At 42.5% G+C, this 19,739-nt stretch overlaps 1 protein-coding gene and 1 long non-coding RNA gene across 2 annotated transcripts in view; both read left to right on the plus strand.

Annotated features, from left to right (window-relative positions):
- The window catches only part of LOC146425562 (uncharacterized), a 124,615-nt gene extending 110,893 nt beyond the window's left edge, over positions 1–13,722 (plus strand). The window contains exons 10-11 of the mRNA XM_085041596.1: positions 11,509–11,638; positions 13,043–13,722. Of these exons, the coding sequence (XP_084897722.1) occupies positions 11,509–11,638; positions 13,043–13,195 (283 nt within the window). The 3' untranslated portion in view covers positions 13,196–13,722. The remainder of the gene's footprint in view (positions 1–11,508; positions 11,639–13,042) is intronic.
- A 3,191-nt stretch (positions 13,723–16,913) lies between these two features.
- On the plus strand, positions 16,914–18,957 carry LOC146425566 (uncharacterized). The gene is made up of 2 exons (XR_014846619.1): positions 16,914–17,449; positions 18,757–18,957. It is a non-coding gene; the product is annotated as an uncharacterized LOC146425566 (long non-coding RNA).
- Positions 18,958–19,739: the final 782 nt, after the last annotated feature.

A 19,739-nucleotide genomic window follows, 5' to 3' on the forward strand; every position in this document is an offset into this window, starting at 1 on the left:
GATTGGCGTCTCTTCATGAATCCTTGATTGGCTGTTGAGACGTCTTGGGCTGGTGTGCTCTGCGTTGGGTGATGGTTACTGGGCCTCCTGGGATGGTCTCTCCGTGGGGGTTGCACAGGGGGAGGTTTTTATGGACCCCTGAACCACATTCCTTTTGTATCTGCCTCATAGGGGCTGCACAGGGGGAGGTTTTTTATGGCCCCTGAGCCAAATTCCTTTGTATCTGCCTCATGGGGGTTGGGCAGGGTTCCTAACAAGATTCGTTTTTATAACAGCAAAAAAAAAGAAAGAAAGAAAGAAAGAAAAAAAGAAAAATAAAAGGAAAGGCAATTTTAAGACTTATCACCTTTTTCAAACAGTTCGTGAACTAAACTGATTGTAATTTATTACAATCCCCCCTCTCTCATGTTCATTTAGTTCACGAATTTGTCTGGATGATAATCTAGGCTCTGACAGTGATGACTAACTTGTTTATAAGTCATCTTCATCTTCGAGAGCCGAATCTTCATTAACTGGAATGTCCTCATACTGTATTGTAATAGGCAATAGATGTGCTGCTTCTAAACGGTTTTTAACAAGTGTAATTAAACGATTAAAAATGCAAGGTCCAAACGTTAGGGCTAGGATTAACATAATTAGGGGTCCAGCAATAGTGGATAGTAAGGTTGTTAACCAGGGAAAAGATTGGAACCAATTTTCATACCATGCTTGTGTGGCCTCTCTTTCTCGTTTACGCTTTTCTAGTCCTTTTCGTAGCTCTGCCATTGCATCTCGGGCTACTCCAGTATGGTCAGCATACACACAGCATTCTTCATTTAGAGCTACACACAATCCACCCTCATGTGCGAACAAAACCTCTAAACCCCTTCCGTGTTGTAATACAACTTCAGACAGAGATCTTAGAGAACTTTCTAACGCAGTAATAGAACTTTCGATTTTTACAAGGTCCTCATCAACTGTTGTTCTTAGTGCGGAAAACTCTTTTCCTTGTTGTACGAGGGAAGCTATACCAGTGCTAGCTCCAGTAGCTCCCAATGTTAATAAAGTGGCAATGGTTATAGCTGTGATCGGCTCTCTTTTTATTATAGGGTGTTCTGGTATCATGTGATGATCCAGCACATATTCATTAGAGTGGTAAGTAAGTCGGGGAATAATCATGACTTGAATGCAATGATCCGTGGTTTTAAAAGCATTCGAGGGTATGCATGGGGTGACTCCAACACTGGCACAAACCCAATGTGCATTTTTTGCGGGTAACAACCATTTAGCTGGTTGTTGATTGTTAGGATTTTCCACAATTTTACTGCACAGGCTTTGTTTTTCTTGTGGCACTCGACCGATGCAGGTGCCAGTTCCAGTTACTTGTGCTAAGGTGATTCCAGTTCTTATATTTAAATCACTTCTCCATTTACACTGGGTAGGATTGCTGTCATTGGTTTTAGTCTCTCTTCCATCAATAGCAATAGCTTCATAAAAGGGTGGTTTAGAGCTATAACAAAGCCAGCAATGTTCTGTTAAGTTAGGATTAGTAGCATTTAAAGCATAGTAGCTATTTTTTACTAATTTCCATAGATTATCTGAATCTGTGATGTTAGTTTCTGGTAGCATATTCCGTGGATTGATTGCTGTGTTTGGACTTATAGGTTGTGGGTCTGGAAGGACTATTTCTTTTTTTATGTAAAAGAGGCCTTTCGGATCGTGACTGAGACCATTTCCCGGTTCGTTAATGGGATTATTGCTTGGAATCCAAAGTCTAAACTCCCATTTTTTTCCAATTATCCACCCTGGATCATCGGGTTGTTCCACATGTATATCTGCAAATTGACAAGGAACTCCCTTCTGTTCTTCTAAACCACTCCTGGCATATGGATCATAGGCAGAAGGTCCCTTGTTATATCTAGGTGGTTTGCACCCGTATGGTCCCCACCAGACTGTGATAAATTGATCTTTTCCGGCTCTTGGAGAATAAACTGAGTTTATAGTTTCACATCTGTACCATGCACAGTACGAATTTTGTTTGACGCACCAAATCTCGCCCCTCTTAGTGTCTGCTGGATTTGGATTAGGGCACATGTAAAAGGCTCTTGGTCCCACCCATCCTTTTGCTCGTGCTTCTGGGTTTTCACAGGGTGAGTAATCAACCATGTCACACGAGGTGACGGTGAAAACTGGGGCTCCTACCATAATGTGGGTTTGTATTACAGTAGATTTGTCTAACCTGCCTAGTGTCCACTTAAATGGTTGGTGTGGGTGGTGTGAGAGTGTCAAAGCTGCATTGCTACATGGCATGGAACAGGCTATTATCAGTAACACATAATATATTTGCAAGGCTTGAGTGGAGGATCTCACTGCCTTTGATATTTTAAACAATGTCAGATTATTCTCCAATTTGATTGGCAAATACCCCGGTTCACTCCGTTTCGTGAAAAGGAAGTTCAGAGTCTTATTTCCAGGTTGCATTCTCACATTTGGTTTCTCACTTCTGCTTCGCCTGTCGACTGGGTTGCTTCCAGCCACAGGGGTATCTATCTTCTCAGCAGCAAGGATACACCTCTGTGAAGCACCTGTGCCGCTGCTTCCAGCGGTTCTGGTAACTAATCCAGTTTGTGTGTTTGACTGCTCCTTCCGAGCAGGGTAAGTGCGCAAGTTTGACTCTGCATTCGCTCTTAACAAGCTCGGCCACCATGGGTCTGGGTTTATCGGAGTGATAACAGTACAAGTCGGGGTGAATGCCATGGGCGAAGGTCTCCCACCATTCTTTAGACCCCTTTTCCAATCTGCCCATGATAGGTGCCAATTATAACATTTGCATTGTCTCAGCTCTTTCTGCTTTATAGCAAGGGAGACAAACCCCTGATGGGGGTCTCTCTTTTCTGCAATGGATCCACCACTTTTCATTACATACCTTGCAAACAAAGCACACAAAAGGATAACAATCACAATTAGTATCATAACATTTAACCACATAATCTTGTGCATATAGGCTAAGAGCATATCCAGATCTATAACTGTAAACAGGCTTCTTTAAATGAATGTTGACAAGATTCATGTGAGTTATAGGAAGCTTATTGCTTCTTAAGCCTTAGCTTTAAGTCCTCAGGCCGTTGCGATGGGATGATCTGCCACGTCGGGTCTCGGGTGAACTTCTTCACACGGCTGGCGTGAGTCCACCCTTTCTCAGCAGTTCGTATGGCAGACTCTGTGGTGAGTAAGACAACATAAGGTCCCTCCCATTGAGGGGTTAGTGTGGATTCTTTCCATGATTTTATTAGTACCTCGTCTCCCACTTGAAGTTTGTGTATCGGTATCCAGAGGGGAGGTCTTTGAACTACCAAGCCCTTTTGTCGTAGTTTTTCTCTCCGTTTAAACAACTGATTAATATAAGCTTGTAAATGAGCATCAGAGATTTTAGGATGATCTGCAGGGATTTCTGCATCAAAGGGCATTCCATACAACATTTCAAATGGAGACGCTCCTACATCTGAGCGAGGCTGTGTCCTGATGTTTAATAGAGCTAGCGGTAAGCACTTTACCCAGCTCATTTTTGTTTCAAGCATTAATTTAGTTAATTGTTTTTTTATTTCTCCATTCATACGCTCTACCCTCCCCGAACTTTGTGGGTGCCAAGGTGTGTGATGTTCCCAACGGATTCCCAGTGCATCTGCAACTAATTTAGATACTTTAGAGACAAAATGTGGTCCTCTGTCTGAGTCTATGACTTCAATTAGCCCATACCTGGGAATTATGTGTTCCAATAAAGTTTTAGTAACAGTTTGTGCCGTGGCTCTAGTTGCAGGAATGGCCTCTACAAAGTGGGTTAGGTGGTCTACGATAACAAGCAAGTGCTTATATCGTCCCACTTGGGGTAAATCAGTAAAATCTACTTGCACATGTGAAAATGGACGATGAGCCAACTCCCTTCCCCCTGGGACTGCTTTTCTCAAATGCTGTTTGTTTACTCTTTGACAGGTTATACACCCCATAGTTATCTGTTTAGCTAGGTTGTACACCCCTAGACACATATATTTATTGGCAAAGTGGTCCACCAAAGCTTGTGTTCCCCAGTGTGTTTTCTCATGTAATTTCTTTAATACCCGAAGTGCCATGCTCTTGGGTAAGATCTCCCTCCCATCAGCCAGCATCCATTTCCCTTCTGAATTTTCAATTGCTCCCGTTTGTGTTAGTTTCTCTTTTTCTTTTATAGTAAATGTTAGTAATTTTGGCACAACATATTCTATGTCTCTACAGTAAGGGTTGTAGGCAAGTTTCTCATGATCTTCAGTATCTGTGTTACACGCATAGCAGTAGTTTCTGTAAGGATTGTAGCAGCTACACACAAATGCATCCATTGGGTCTAATTCCTTTAGACAGGAATAACAGGGTTCACTTTCGGGATCTTGTTTGCAGCTCTCACAACCTAACCGGGGATGTCTCCAGGGGTCACCAGGCTTACTCACAATTCTTATATTTAGTAAAGCTGCACGTTTGGCTTCCTGGTCGGCTATGTTATTACCCCGGATAGTTTTACTAATCCCCTTTTGGTGCCCTTTTATATGTACCACAGCCAATCGCTCTGGTTTCCTGGCTGTTTTTAGGATCTCTTTAATTAGCTGTTCATGGATTAGTTCTTTTCCCCGAGATGTAATCAAGCCTCTTTCTTCCCATATTTTTCCAAAGGTGTGTATTACCCCAAAAGCATATTTAGAATCCGTATAAATTGTTCCCTTACTGGAGCCCAGGATTTTTAATGCCTGCAGCAAGGCATATAACTCACAAGCCTGCGCTGACCAAGCAGGACTTAAGGGTCCTGACTGAAGTACTTCAAAGCCTTCACCAATCACTGCATAGCCTGATTTTCTCTTTCCTTCTACCACCCTGGCAGACCCATCTATATAGAGTTCTCTGCCCTCCCCAAGTGCTTCCTCTTCGACGTCAGGCCTAATTTTTGCTTGTTCTTCTATAGTTCGAAGGCAATTATGTGTCAGTGGTTCTGTGGAGGGGGTTCCATATAGAAATTGTGCCGGATTTTGGAGAGATGTGGTTTCTAAAGTCAGTTTAGGTGATGCCACTAACATTCCTTCATACTTTAGTAACCTGGCATCAGTAATCCATTTGTCTGCTTTTTGGGCTAGAATCCCCCTTATGTCATGTGGTGAAAATACCCGGATCTCACTTCCAAAGGTGATTTTTATTGACTCCCCCACCATCAGAGCGGCTGCAGCTACTGTCTGTAAGCAAGTGGGCCACCCTTTACTCACTGGGTCCAATAGTTTAGACAGATAAGCCACAGGCTTTTTGCTCCCAGCCCAATCCTGAGTTAGCACCCCATACGCTGTGCCCTCATCTACATTTACAAACAGACAGAAAGGCCTTGTTAAATCTGGGAGGTTTAGCACAGGAGCATTAATTAATTCTTGTTTTAAAACTTGAAAAGCTTCATCATCTTGCTCTGTCCATTTTAGCAAGCCCTCATGAGTTAGCTTTTCGTATAGAAATTTTACTCTTTGGCTGTAATTCAAAATCCACTGCCTGCAATATCCAAACAGTCCTAGTAGTTGCCTGACTTCCCTTTTGGTTCTCGGAGGGGGCATATCTAATATGCCCTGGACTCGACTAGGATCTAATTTCTTGGTCCCATTTACTAACCGGTGTCCCAGGTACTTTACTTCTTGTTCTGTGAATTGTAATTTGGATTTGGACACTTTCAGTCCTTGAGAACCTAGAAAGTTTAATAGTTTAATACTTTCTCGTCGAACATCTTCTTCAAGCTGTCCGGCTATGAGGAGGTCATCTACATATTGAATTAATTTTATAGCAGGTCCTGGTTGGTAATTTTGTAAAATTTGATTTAGTGCTTGGCCAAATAAATTAGGGGACTCTGTGAATCCTTGAGGCAGCACAGTCCATCGGAGTTGCTGTTTAATATGTGTTTCTGGATCATCCCATTCAAATGCAAAGTAATCCCTGCAGTTTACATCGAGTGGGCAAGTCCAAAAGGCATCCTTTAAATCTATGACGCTGTACCATATATCATGTGGTCCCAACTGGCTTAAGATAGTGTACGGATTGGCTACTACTGGGAATCGCTCAATGGTCTTTTTATTTATTTCCCTTAGATCATGGACTAATCGGTAGCTGCCGTCTGCTTTCTTAACTGGCAGAATTGGAGTATTATAGGGAGACATGCATGGTTCAAGGATACCTTGTTCTAATAATCGTTTTATTTCTGGTTGCAGACCCTTCTTGCCTTCGTTAGATATTGGATATTGCTGTATTTTAATCGGTATCTCTGGGTTTTTGAGAGTAACTGTGATTGGTTCAATATTAAGTTTACCCACGGTATCTGGTGTATACCATACCTGTGGGTCAATTTGTTGTTCGTCTCGAGTAGACAAGGTATATAATTTAACTTGCAATTCACTCTCTTTTATTTGTAACCCAATGCCTAATTCAACCATTAAATCTCGTCCCAACAAGTTAAATTCTGCTTCTGGTAATAGTAGTAGTGATCCCACCCCTAATTTAGATGGTGTTTCAAATAGTACATCCTTAATCACAGATGCTCCAAAAGGTTCTCCTTTGGCCCCAATCACTTGTACTGTATCTCTGGAAATTTTGCACCCTAATGGCAAGGATTGAATTGTTGATCTTTCAGCTCCTGAGTCTACAAGGAACTCAAATTCTTGGCGCTGGGGTCCTATCAAAATCCTTATCAAGGGCTCAGCGGTCTTATGTGACCCCAGCAAATACAGCCCCTGACAGCCCTATTCCTCGGCAAACATTTTCTCATCGGCGATCCTCTGCCTGCAATTTCTTTTCACATGCCCCGGTTTCTGACAATAAAAACACACAACTTTACTCATATCTCTTCCTTCCCTTCTCTGGGGGGGGTGAAACTCTCTCTCAGCTCGCAAGCTCTCAGACCGAAGAAGCTGACTTTCCTTTTCTTGCCTTCTTGCATTTCCTTGTTCACTCCTCACCACCGCGGCCATCACTCTGGCTTGCTTTTTATAACTTTCTTCTTCCCTTCTCACATACACTTTCTGTGCCTCCCTTAACAATTCATCTAACCCTCTCTCTTGCCAATTTTCTAACTTCTCCAATTTTCTCCGAATGTCAGGCCATCCCTTTGACACAAACTGCACTTTTAAAAGGGTTTGGCCTGCCGGATTATCAGGATCTATTCCAGAATATAATTGCAAGTTTTTCCTTAGCCTTTCCAACCAGGTGGTTGGATCCTCATCTTTCTTTTGATTCTCATTAAAGGCTTTGTGCATATTTTGCCCTCTAGGCACAGCCTCCTTTATTCCTTGAATTATAATAGCTCTCAAGTCCTGCATGTTAGCCCGATCTTGTGGGTTTTGATTGTCCCAATTGGGCCTTTGCAAAGGCCACTTTATATCACCCATGGGACCCTGTGGGTGCTGGTTTTCCCAAATACGCATGCCTGCGATTCGGATCATGCGTCTCTCTTCTATGGTGAAAAGTATCCCCAAAATTGATTGTAACTCATCCCATGTATAGAGACTATGACCTAGGAATTGATCCACTCGCTCTGCTACCCCAAGTGGATCTTCTAAAAGATGCCCCATATCTTTTTTAAATTCACGGACATCCATGGAGTTCAGAGGCACTTCTACATACCCTATGCCTGGGACTTGGCCACGCCCCTCTTGGTTTACCATCCCCATAGCCACTTCCCTTAGAGGGTATAAATTTTGAGCTCTGCTCCGGGTAATCGGACCCTGCAGAGTGTTGACTTCATAGTCAGATAAGGGACTTTCCCGTTTCCCAGGAGACGATGGCTCAGCACCTCCCCCCGGAGTCAGGCTGTCTCCCTCTCTTCGGGCTGACGGAGCTATATCCCCCTTTTCCTGATGTAACAAAGCCGCACCTCCCCCCTCCCGCTGTGGTGGGGGAGTTCCTCCCGCCTCCCGCTGTGGTAGAGCTGCAGGAGGTGGTGGTGCCGCACCTCCCCCTCTTCGGACTAACGGATCTACACCCCCTCTTTCCTGATGTAACAAAGCCGCACCTTCCCCCTCCCGCTGTGGTGGAGGAGTTCCTCCCGCCTCCCGCTGTGGTGGGGGAGTTCCTCCCGCCTCCCGCTGTGGTGGAGCTGCAGGAGGTGGTGCGTATGGTGGGGGTGTATCAACAAGTTTCTTTCTTTTGTCTTTTCTTTGGAGCACAAACACTCCCACCCCCCTCTCGTAAGGGAGCCAAAGAGCCGCATAGTCGCTCTCCTCTGGGTTAAATGGTCTTTTGCTGTTAACCCAGAGATTTAGGGCTTGACATAGAGATTCCTCGTCGGATCCAAAGACCGGCCAATATAAGGAGTCTGCCCTAATCTGTCTTCCTCCCCAAATTGCTACACAATAGTTAATCATTTTATTTTTACTCTTCCCCTGGGTCCGGGGATCATCAGCCCAATATTTCAGCTGTATGCCTAACGGACTGTCAGGGGGAATCCCTGGGAGTCTCCCATTTTTTTTCTTCATGGAGGCAGAAGGCTTGCTGTCCCTCTGTCCCATCTTCCGGAGTGCCCTCACACGCACCAACAACACAACACTCGCTTTCTCTCGGTCGTGACCTGACCCCTCGCGGGGAACAGGAACTGCACTACTGGAGAGTCCCAATCACTTCGTCCGCATATGGACGTCTCACACGCTGCACTCCGGGAAAACCACCCCAACCACCCACGCCATGTGTGTCTCTGTATCTCAACCGATACTCACACTCCGCTGTCCGGCGTCTTGTGGCTTCTGTGCACGGAATTTCAGGGGCCTTGAACCCTTGGCTGATATCCGAAATTTGGGTTCGTCGGTTAGGGGTGCCAGTGGAGTGTCCCCTCCAGGCCGTCAAATCACAACGGGGCGCCTCCCTTTGGGGAACTCCAGAGGAATTTCCCTATCCGAGTCGCGGCACCAAAATTTGTTATCAATTTAGCCTCATTATCCAATCAGAGACGTAGATCCAATTAAAAAAAATTTATTAATTAAAAGCAAGCGGATATCAGTCAAGTCAGCGCTGGACGGGCAGAGATTCAAGCATATCTCTATGCACCGCGCCTCGGGCCTGCAGAGGACTGAATTTTATAACCCTTTAGTACCCCACTCCCCCCGTATGTCTTGATTGGCGTCTCTTCTTGAATCCTTGATTGGCTGTTGAGACGTCTTGGGCTGGTGTGCTCTGCGTTGGGTGATGGTTACTGGGCCTCCTGGGATGGTCTCTCCGTGGGGGTTGCACAGGGGGAGGTTTTTATGGACCCCTGAACCACATTCCTGTTGTATCTGCCTCATAGGGGCTGCACAGGGGGAGGTTTTTTATGGCCCCTGAGCCAAATTCCTTTGTATCTGCCTCATGGGGGTTGGGCAGGGTTCCTAACAAGATTCGTTTTTATAACAGCAAAAAAAGAAAGAAAGAAAGAAAGAAAAAAAGAAAAATAAAAGGAAAGGCAATTTTAAGACTTATCACCTTTTTCAAACAGTTCGTGAACTAAACTGATTGTAATTTATTACAAGTGTGTTTCCATTGTTATCACATATAAGTACAAACATGTGAGAATAAACATAAAACTAAAATCTGAAAGGAAGGGCACAACTTTTTTTCCTACTTCTCACTTCCATTCTCTCCTTTCCTATCAAACTGAAACATACTTTGTTTTGTTTGTACGGTTCATATATTAATGGTCATAGATAATGTTAAATTCAGGGATATTTACTTAGTTGTGTCAGATTGTTTTAAGAGCTTTCTGGTTTTATTCAGTGGCTGAGTTTATTATTTTTCTTTGATGATCTTGAATTTCTTGGTCCTCCAGAGAAAGGCGTAAAAGAAAGAGTAGAAGTCTCTCCAAGTCTCCTAAAACAACAAAAAAAAAGTCTTCACAAACTCCTTCTCCGAGAAGGTCAGTTTGCTGTAAACATAAAAGTTAATAAGCAGTAAAGGAGGAAAAAGTTACAGTATTTTTTTTAAACTGAAATGTGATATAGAGATTAGTGTTATGAAAGGAGCTAACTCAATTTGTGTTTCTTCTAGTTTTTGGTTTTTTGGTTTGGAAGAAGCTCTTTTGAAATTCTCATTTCTAAGGGAAAGGTCTATTTTTCAATAAACAGAACACTCAAAGGTGGATGCAATACATATATTGAAAACAATTTGGGAGGTATTTTCATTAATTTACTGCCTTTTCATCAGTTATCTCAGATAATTTCAATTGATCAGTATGATTCAGTTCTAAGTTAAAACAGACCAAAAAGCCCTTTATGGATTTGATCTTTGGTGTGATTTCAACTGGAGAGTTTTAAATCTGTTAACGATGCAAATTTGCTTCAAATCAATAAAAGCCCTTCATTGGATACAGATTAATTTGGTTTTCTCTTTGCAAATACCATGTATACTGGACACATGCATTCTTTATCTCTCTTCCCTTGTCTTTGTGAAGTGATTTTTGTTATGTTTGAAAGTGACTGAACCTTTCTTAAAGAGAGCAAACCAGGTGTCGGAGGTTGGGGGGCATTGGAATTTTTTTCTCCATCCCTGTTACTAAGCAACAAATATCTGGGTGCTTAAAGCCATCAATTCTTTTGTAAGAGACAAAAGGCTGTGCTAGGTGGGGCAAGGGGAAGAGGCAGCCGGCCATTGGGACCGGCACTCGTCCATCGGACACCGGGAGGAAAGTAGCTACTTTTGCTTCTGACTGCGACCGCGGGAGATCCTACTGTGCTCTGCCTTCTCCTTCTGGCTGGGTGAGCTTTTGGCTGGGGAAAAAGGCGTGGGATCCAACACCTTCCCCACTGGGAGCGCACGCTCTCCCGACTGCGTTTTGCAGCAGCTGCCGGGGAGTCCGGCTGCCCCTGCCGCCCGTCCCGCTTTCGCCGTGTCTACCGTGACTGCAGAGTCCTTACTACCTTGCTGGCTAGCCCGGGAGAGAGAGCCAGCCCTTGCCCCCCTGCCACCCTGCTCGCCGCTCCGAGCTGCCTGGCTGCCTGCTTCTCAGCCTTTTCCGCCATTACCAGCTGTGTGAGGCTGACCTGACCCTGCGCCACAGCGCCACCTGCAGCCGCTCGGGAGTCATCGCACCTGCCCTGCCCAGCCAGGAGCTCAACAGCGCCCCTGCTGTTTGCAACCGTGATTACACCACACGGGAAAGTGCTCGGCAGCTCAAAAAGACATCTGCTATTGGTTTCTGGTTTTGTTTGTTGTTATTCTTGTTATTGCTTGTTTACTCTGCTATAGATACTAGTAAAGAACTGTTATTCCTTTTCCCATACCTTTGCCTGAAAGCCCTTGATTTCAAAATTAAAATAATTCAGAGGGAAGGGAGATGACATTCTCTGTCCTAGGGAAGGGTTCCACCTCTCTTAGCAGGCACTTGTCTTTCAAACCAAGACACCAGGATACCAACATTTATAATTATTGTACAATTTACTGTACAGTACAGTCAGAGTATGTATTGGTAGTGCATTTGTTGCTGTGGGATCAAATTGTGATTTGAGTAAAAATTTTCTTAAACAGAAACAAGAAAGAAAAAAAAAGAGAAAAAGATACAAATAATGAAAGAAGAGAAAGGGAATACTCCAAGAAAAAAATTAGTAAAGAAAAAGAGGGAAAGGAGAAATCTGACAAAAGCACCACTACTTTGAAGGTAAGCTGTGTGACCAGGTGATAAACCAGGTGAGTGGAGTGCTGCAAGTGGAAAAATTATTGGAATTTCCTCCCTTCTTTATCTTTCTTTTCCTCACCCTTCTTTTCCCCCTGTTTTCTTTATCGAAGTATTGCCACTTGATGGAGCTTGTGTGAATAGGTTACTGAAACACTTTGTTTTGGTTTCTCTCTCTTTTCTATTCTGTGCCATATGCTAGGAGTTGGCTGGCTGCCTATCTGTATGGGCAGGCATAAAGGAGATTGTATAACTAAGCAGGAGCATTCAGGGTTAATTTGCCTGTGTTGTGGTTTAACCCTGGCCATCAACTAAGCATCATGCAGCTGCTCTCTCACCCACTCCTCCCTGATGGGATGAGGGAGAAAATCAGAAGACTAAAAGGGAGAAAACTCATGGGTTGAGATAAAGACAGTTTAATAGGGAAAGTAAATGCTGCGCACACAAGCAAAGCAAAACAAGGAATTCATTCACTACTTCCCATGGGCAGGCAGGTGTTCAGCCATCTCCAGGAGAGCAGGGCCCCATCATGCATAGCGGTTACTTGGGAAGACAAACACCATTGCTCAGAATGCCCCCCCTCCTCCTCCTTCCCCTAGCTTTTAATTCCTATGAAGAAAATTAGCTCTATTCCAGCCAAAACTAGCACAGGCTTTCAATTTGAAAAGATTTTTAATAAATTTGTATTCTGCAGTTCAGCCTCTCCCTGCTTGTTTTGGTCCTGGACTGCATATTTGACTCTGCAGGAATAAAGCTGAAGATTTGAGGAAAGAGTAGTATGGGATTTTTCCCTTTCAAAGTAGAAGGTGGTGTGATTAAGAAAAGAAACATCTTCAAATGTCTAATCTTAGAATTTAAAACCCAGCCTGCTTCCAAAGAGTAGTTTGTGGTACTCAGAATTATTCAACTGTTATAAAACAGCTGATTTAGGTGACTCTGTCCACATGCTTAAGTAATTGTCTTACCCAAGAACTCTCTTAAAATTTATCAGTTACCTGACAAAAAATATAAAAGAAAAATTGTAATTCTGTTTTATTTTTAAAATACGTTGAAGTCCTAATTTCTGGAGCTATTTCTCATAGGTGCCATGATGCTGCTTGTTCTGTATTACCTGAATATTGATCATAAAGACGGATGACTTTATGGCAATGATTTCTTGGGTGACAGGTTATTATGAGTGCCTAGCTTCAGCCAATCAAAAAAAAAGACTTTTTTTAAAAATTAAAAATTAATTAATTAAAAAAAATTCAGAAAACTAATACCTCTCTTCTGAAAATTGCTGAAACAAGGCATGTAAAAATTGAGGCAATCAAAATACCAGTAACTGGTTGGAAGTCATATCCTGTAATGCTAAGAGAATTTTTTTAAAAATAATTTTATCTTTGGTAGGACAAAGATCACACTGAAGAGGATCAGAATTCAGAAACTGGCAAGGAAGTAGGCAACAGAGATACAGAAAGGATTGGTGAACGCAAACTACAACAGAATGGGAACTGTCAACCAAATGACAAAAACCTCTTAATTAAAATGGAAGAGATTTAAAGCAAAGAATGGACCTCCGACTCAACTTAGGGATGAAATCTGAAGCTTTTTATTTCCCAGAACGAAGAAGAAAATATCAAAATAATCAACCTGAACATGGTGATAGTACTAGTAGCTCTTCCAATTCTTGTGCCAGCTTTGTCAATTTCTTGCTGTAAAGCAAGAGAGTACCGACCAGTAGTTATACCCCGAAAAGCCAAATGCCATCAGAACTATTCATGTCTGAAAATCCATGGATCTCCATGATGGCTGTACTTACTTGTAAAATGATTTATGTTAAGTTTTACCATTATCTGTTACAAATAAGTAAAAACTGAAAGATGTAAACCTGTACTATCCCAAAAAAGCTGAATATATGCATCAAAGATTGTTTAAAATTCTGCTTGTTCATGAATTTTGTATTGGTTTACTTTTTTGGGTTAAAAATCCACAAAACCTTCAATGTGTACTGTTTGGTGTGCTTTGAAATGGTGCATAAATGTACACACTTTCTTCTGTTATAAATGAAAATTATTTTTAAACATAAACAGTTTTGTGGTTCTTATTTGAAATGCCCACTGACTAGTTTGTTTTTCATTTGCTTATTGCTTGAGATTGTGGGTTTTATTTAAAACAATTTCTTACTGTTATGCTTAAAATAATGATTTTTTTTAAAGTACTTGAACAATGCATGATACTTTTCTGTTCCAAAAAGGAACATTGCTATGTTATGGATAATAGGTTAGCTTACTGGGTTGGTTTTGGGTTTTGGTTTTTAATTTTTGTTCTTCCAGAAGTGAGCACATTTATATGATATTATTATAACTTCCAGCTTTGTTTTGAGCCGTACTGCAGTGTGTCTGTTCAGCTGCAAATAGTACAGGTGCCATTATGAAAACATTTTTTTAAATTTGTTTAAAAAAATACGGGAGCACGAGCAGAAGTTTTAGTGCCTTCTTAAAATGATGTGGTATTTTCTGGAAATGTTTATGTGCTATTACTTATTTTCATCTAAATCTTACATTATCTTTATTGCTATTTGTCACCACAATACTGTATAGACAAGAATGCAATTTATTTTTCAGAATGATTTTTTTATTCACTTGTTAAAATACTAAAACTTCATTTTTACTTTTTTTTTTTAATTTAGAAGAGATTTATAGGTGAAAGCAAAGATGCATTTTGGGTACCACCACTGTACAAAAGTAATAGCTGAATACAAAGCATTTACTGATCGCCTGCATCAAAGACAGCCCTTTAGACATTTAATCTACATTTGGATGGCCTTAACTGTTACCTCTCCATCATCATCTCTGATACCTGTTGGGTGATATAAAAGAAATCATATGCAAAACTGAGGGGATAAATAATTTGGAAAAAAGTTCTAATTTACACAGGAGTTATATAGTAGGGATTCTTTTTTTATTCTTTAAAGAAAAAGCATGTAAGAAGAGAATGACAAACCAAATATTTTTGTCAAGCTAAAACATGGCTTGTGCTCTCTGAACTAATTTAATCAGTTTCATCATTGTGAGATTTCTTAAGAGTCATACCTTTAAAATTTATACCTAAAAACAAATAGATTATTTTAAAAAGAACTTAATACAATCATATTATTTAATTGCCTTACTTCATGGGAAGTTATTTCCTTCAGTTAAAAAAAATAATACCATATTAACTATTTGCTTTCAATTTGTTTTTATTTTCCTTTGCATAAGTATTTCTTGCCACAAAAACAAAAAAGAAAAAGAAAAAGCATATTACAGGGAAAGTAAAATAACCCAATTTGATGGTAAGCTGTTTAATTGCTCTTTTTTTTTTAAATAGGATTTTATGTTCTTGAGACTGTACATTTAAGACTATAGAAAATGCTTTACCATGTAAAGTATAGACACTCATTTTTGTGATGTTTAAGCCACATGCTGTTGATTGGTAAGCAGCTTATTCTGATCAAAGAATGACAAATCTGTATGCTTATAGAAAGACTGTGAAGGACTGTGTCTTACAACAGCTGACTTATTTATGATGTGTAAGTAGGATAGAGCAAAGAAATTCTTTGTATACTTGTTATCCTTGGTACCATTTCACTAATAAAATTAAGTATTTTAGAGGGAATTTTTTGCTTTTACATACTTTCAGTTGATCTGATGCTGGCTGGATGCCAGACAACCACCAAAGCCACCCTATCAATCCCATCCACCGCTGGACAGGGGAAAGAAAATATAACAAAGGGTTCATGAGCTAAGATTAGGACTGGGAAAGATCACTCATCAAATACCATCACGGGCAGAACAGGTTCAAATTAGAGATAAAAATTTAATTTATTACTAACAAAATCAGAGCAAGATAATGAGAAGTAAAATAAGACCTTAAAAACACCTTCCCCCCAATCCCTCCCTCCTTCCCAGCTCTACCTCCTACCACAGTGGTTCAGGGAGACAGGGAATGGGGGTTATAGTCAGTTCATCACATGTTGTTTCTGCCACCGCTCAGGGAGAGGAGTCCTTCCCCTGCTCCAGCATGGGGTCCTTCCATGGGAGGCAGTTCTCCATGAACTTCTCCAATGTGAGTCCATCTCACAGGTAACAGATCTCTGCAAACTACTGCAACACAAGTCCATTCCATGGGCAACAGTCCTCCCCAAACTGCTGCAACATCAGTCACCCTTCCACAGGGTGCAGTCCTTCAAGGACAGGCTGCTCAGGCATGGGCTTCTCTCTCCACGGGCCTCCCACAGGTTCACAGCCTCCTCTCAGGCATCCACCTGTGCCAGCGTGGGGCTCCTCCACAGGCTGCAGGTATATCTCTGCATCCCCATGGATCTCCATAGGTTGCAGGGGAGGCAGCCTGCTTCACCATGGTCTTCACCACAGGCTGCAGAGGAATCTCAGCTACAGTGCCTGGAGCACCTCCTCCCCCTCCTTCTCCTCTGACCTTGATGTCTGCTGAGTTGTTCCTTTCACATATTCTCACCCCGCTCTTCTCTGGCTTCAATTAGACAATGTTTTGGTTCTTTTCTTCTTAAATATGTTAGCACAGAGGCATTACCACCATTTCTAATTGGCCCAGCCTTGGCCAGTGGCACATGCATCTTTGACCTACCAAGGATTGGCTTTGCTGGACATGGAGGAAGCTTCTGGAACCTTCTCACAGAAACCATCCTGTAGCAGTGTGTGTCTGCAAGTTTTAAGCATGCACCGCAGCCAAAGATCAGTGGCTCTGCACTCTCCCCCCCCATGTGGCTTGCGTTCCAGAAGTTTCTCCTTTGTTCTCCTTGGTACTGTGTGTAATTGGTTTTTTTGAATTATGTACCCTCCCCTATCAGAAGTCTATTGGTGTGTACCCCTTTCCTTCTTCCCTCTGGCCTTCCCAGGTTGGCTCTCCGGAGCTAACTCCTCCCCTTTTCCCTTCCCTTATAATCCCCTGCAATCCTGTGCTCGGGGTCGCAGTCTGTGGGCTTTCAGCCCCTCCACCCTTCCCCTGTTCTCCGTCGCCCTCTGCCGTCCCTGGACCCTCACCCGAAGATCCTAATAAATTCCCTGGAAGACCACAGACTGCGTCCGTACATTTCTTCGTCCCACCTCGTTTCCTGCTGAGCTTCTGTCCCCCGAGCCCTGCGCCGCCCCTGCGCGCTCCCCCGCTCCGGCGCAGCACAGCGCGCGTCACGGCGCAGCCGACTGCCTTTTGGTGTGGCGTTGGGGCCTTCGTCTGCTTTTCGGGGATGCAACGCCACACCATCCCTGTCATCCCCACGCTAACAAAGCTTGGCCATGCAAACCCAATACATTCAGGCAGCTCCTTTGATTTGAAATGGGGATACAAATGACAATAATACCTTTGAAAAGCTAAGTTTCTCCTTTGGGAGAAATTGGAATTCTTGCAGTATATCATATTTCAGCTGAGATTAGTTTGATTTCCTGAGTTTTGTTATCCTGAAATGGCATAGTTCTATTATATAGCAGTTACAGAATATGCAAAGGATTGTGTACAGTTAGCGAAGAAACATGCCTTTGAAAATTAATAGTTTAGGATGGAAGCCTAACTAGCTAATGTATCATATGTGTAAGTCAATATGCAGCATGTTGTTATATCATATGTGAATTAATGGTTCCCTTACAAAAAGTTTTGGGTTGTTTTTATAAAAAAGGCAAACAAATAAAAGCAAATCCACCAAGCACATAAATTCCCTCCCCACTCCAGGTAATATTTTCTTACAAATTCTGTATTTTCTGATTTTGCTTTGTAAATACTGTGCAGATCTGTGAAGTAGTTGTGGTGGTTTTGATTGGCCCAAAACATCAGTGAAGTGTTTTTAACATCTAGGAGAAATTTAAACCCCTCAGAAGCTGTTCTAGTAGGCCTGGGGAGGTGTCTGAGGGGTGGGGTGTGGCACAAAGATGGCTCCTGTGTGTCCTGAGTGCAAGTTCTGGAAGTTTTTACATCAAGTCCAGCAGAGCCAATCTCTGATGGCTCTGAAGGTGATGGACATGCTATCGGCCAAGTTTGGGCCAATTGGAGGTGCTGGTTACGCCTCTGTGAAAACATATTTAAGAAAAATTCAAAACAAAGCAGGCGCGCACTTCTTTCACTTTGTAGTTGGAGGAGGACGAGGTGCAGGTGAAAATATGTGAGGGAGAACAGCATGGAGATTGCCAAGGTCAGTGAAGAAGAGGGGGGGAAGGGGTGCTCCAGTGCTTCCGGCACCGGAGCTGAAACTTTCTGCTAGCCATGGTGGAAGCTATGGGGGGAGCAAGAAGTTTCTCCCGCAGCCCATGGAGTCCATAAGGATGCAGAAATCCACCCACAGCTCACTCCAGAGGAGGAGGTGGATGCCTGGAAAAGACTGTGAACCAGTGGGAGTCTCATCTAAGAGTTAAAACTGCAAAAGGCCTTGCAAAGGAGAGAAAGGCCTTGCTCCTGGCATGGAAGCAGCCTGGCCTCAGCTCAGGAGAGTCTGCACAGCACCTTATGGACAAAAAGACTCACGTTGCAGCAGAATTCGGGCGGGAATGTTGCTCATGAGATTGGACCCACGCCAAAGAAGTCCCCAGAAGACTGTCTCTCGTGGGAAGGACCCCTGGCTAAGTAGAGAACCTCTTTTCCTGATTGGACTGACCAGAGGACCCCTCAACCTGCCCCCTGTCTGTGTTGCTGGTTTGGAGAGAGGGAAGGGGGGGGGTGAGTGCAGAGACTGCTTCTTAAGAGGGTGGGGGTGAGAGCAGAAAACTGTCTGGAGAGAGAGAGAGAAACAAGTAGAGATAAAGAGTATTTGTAGTAGAAGAATTGTGGTGATGAGTAAATTTGAGAATCTGCTCTGTGGACTGAAAAGAGACCCCACACCCTGCCCCCCCCCCACCCGGCTTGTTGACTGTAAAGGAGGAAAGGGGGTGAATACTGTAGGTTCGTAAGAGGGAGGGGGGAGTGAACCAAAACTGTATGAAAAGTTTATTTTTGCCTGCATTTATCCTCCAACTCTGTTAGGTAATTAAAACACTTTTTGCAACTTTAAGCTTGAAGCCTGTTTGCCCTTTTTCGTGCGTCCTCCTGGCAGGGTCCTGTCTCAAACCCATGACATAGTGAAGTTATATCTATTCATATTAGGTTATTTTCGGTTCCCCTCTTCCTAAAAAGCCACCACTAGAAAGCTATTATTCTGTAAAATGCCTGTCTCTGCAGAAGGTAGCTAATTTTTAAACCAGTAGCATAGCACAGTAATGAAGTTCCTGCTTTTCCTGCCAGGACTGTGTGCATCATCTATTAAACGTGTACCTCTTCCACTGAAAGTTAATTGCCTTCATCATTAATACATTTGCGTGCTGCTTTGGCATGTGAGGTTATTTGCTTTTGCACTTTATAAATGAGATGAAATTGAGTGGAGGTTTTGAGAACAGTGTAGTTCATTATAGTTTTATTGTTTTAAAATAACAGTTGTATTGTTTTAAATGTAATTTCATTTGAATCAGCCTTTATTTGAAAATGTTGTGATTTGTAATTGCTCAGAAAACTGATGATATGGTGCCATTTTGCTAAGATCAATGTAAAATATTTCTGTGGAAGCTTCCATTAGCGACCACAATTATTTCACAATTATGTTTCTGTAAAGCAGATAGGATTTTATTTGGGATTTTAAGAGTAAGGTAGCAGAAGACAACTGCTGGTGGATTGTAAGAATTGACTCCGTGGGGTTTAGTTATGGGGGTAAAAATAGGGACAAGAGATCTCTAGAGATGAATTTTAGAACATGAAGGTTTATTGCGAAATAGAGTGGGGGTGAGAGGCCTGCTGAGTCGCAAGACGCGACTCCAAGCAGGCCAGCAGAAAGGGGAGAGAGAGAGAGAGAGAGAGAGAGAGCAGAAAGAAGAGAGCCAAAAGAGAGCGATTTGCCGTTTACAATACAATAAATTGTCTTCTCTGTTGAATATTCAACTCTTCTTTAACCAATCTAAGACAAACTACAAGTCCTACAGCATTTACATACAGCCTATAAGAATCGTCCCATTACCATACGGGGTCATGTTTCTGACCCTTGGACTTGCCTGGGCAGAGGGCATTGTTCTATCAAGAG

This window comes from Lichenostomus cassidix, chromosome W (assembly GCF_008360975.1).
Source record: "Lichenostomus cassidix isolate B80296 chromosome W, HeHo_3.0, whole genome shotgun sequence".
Taxonomy (NCBI): Eukaryota; Metazoa; Chordata; class Aves; order Passeriformes; family Meliphagidae; genus Lichenostomus; species Lichenostomus cassidix.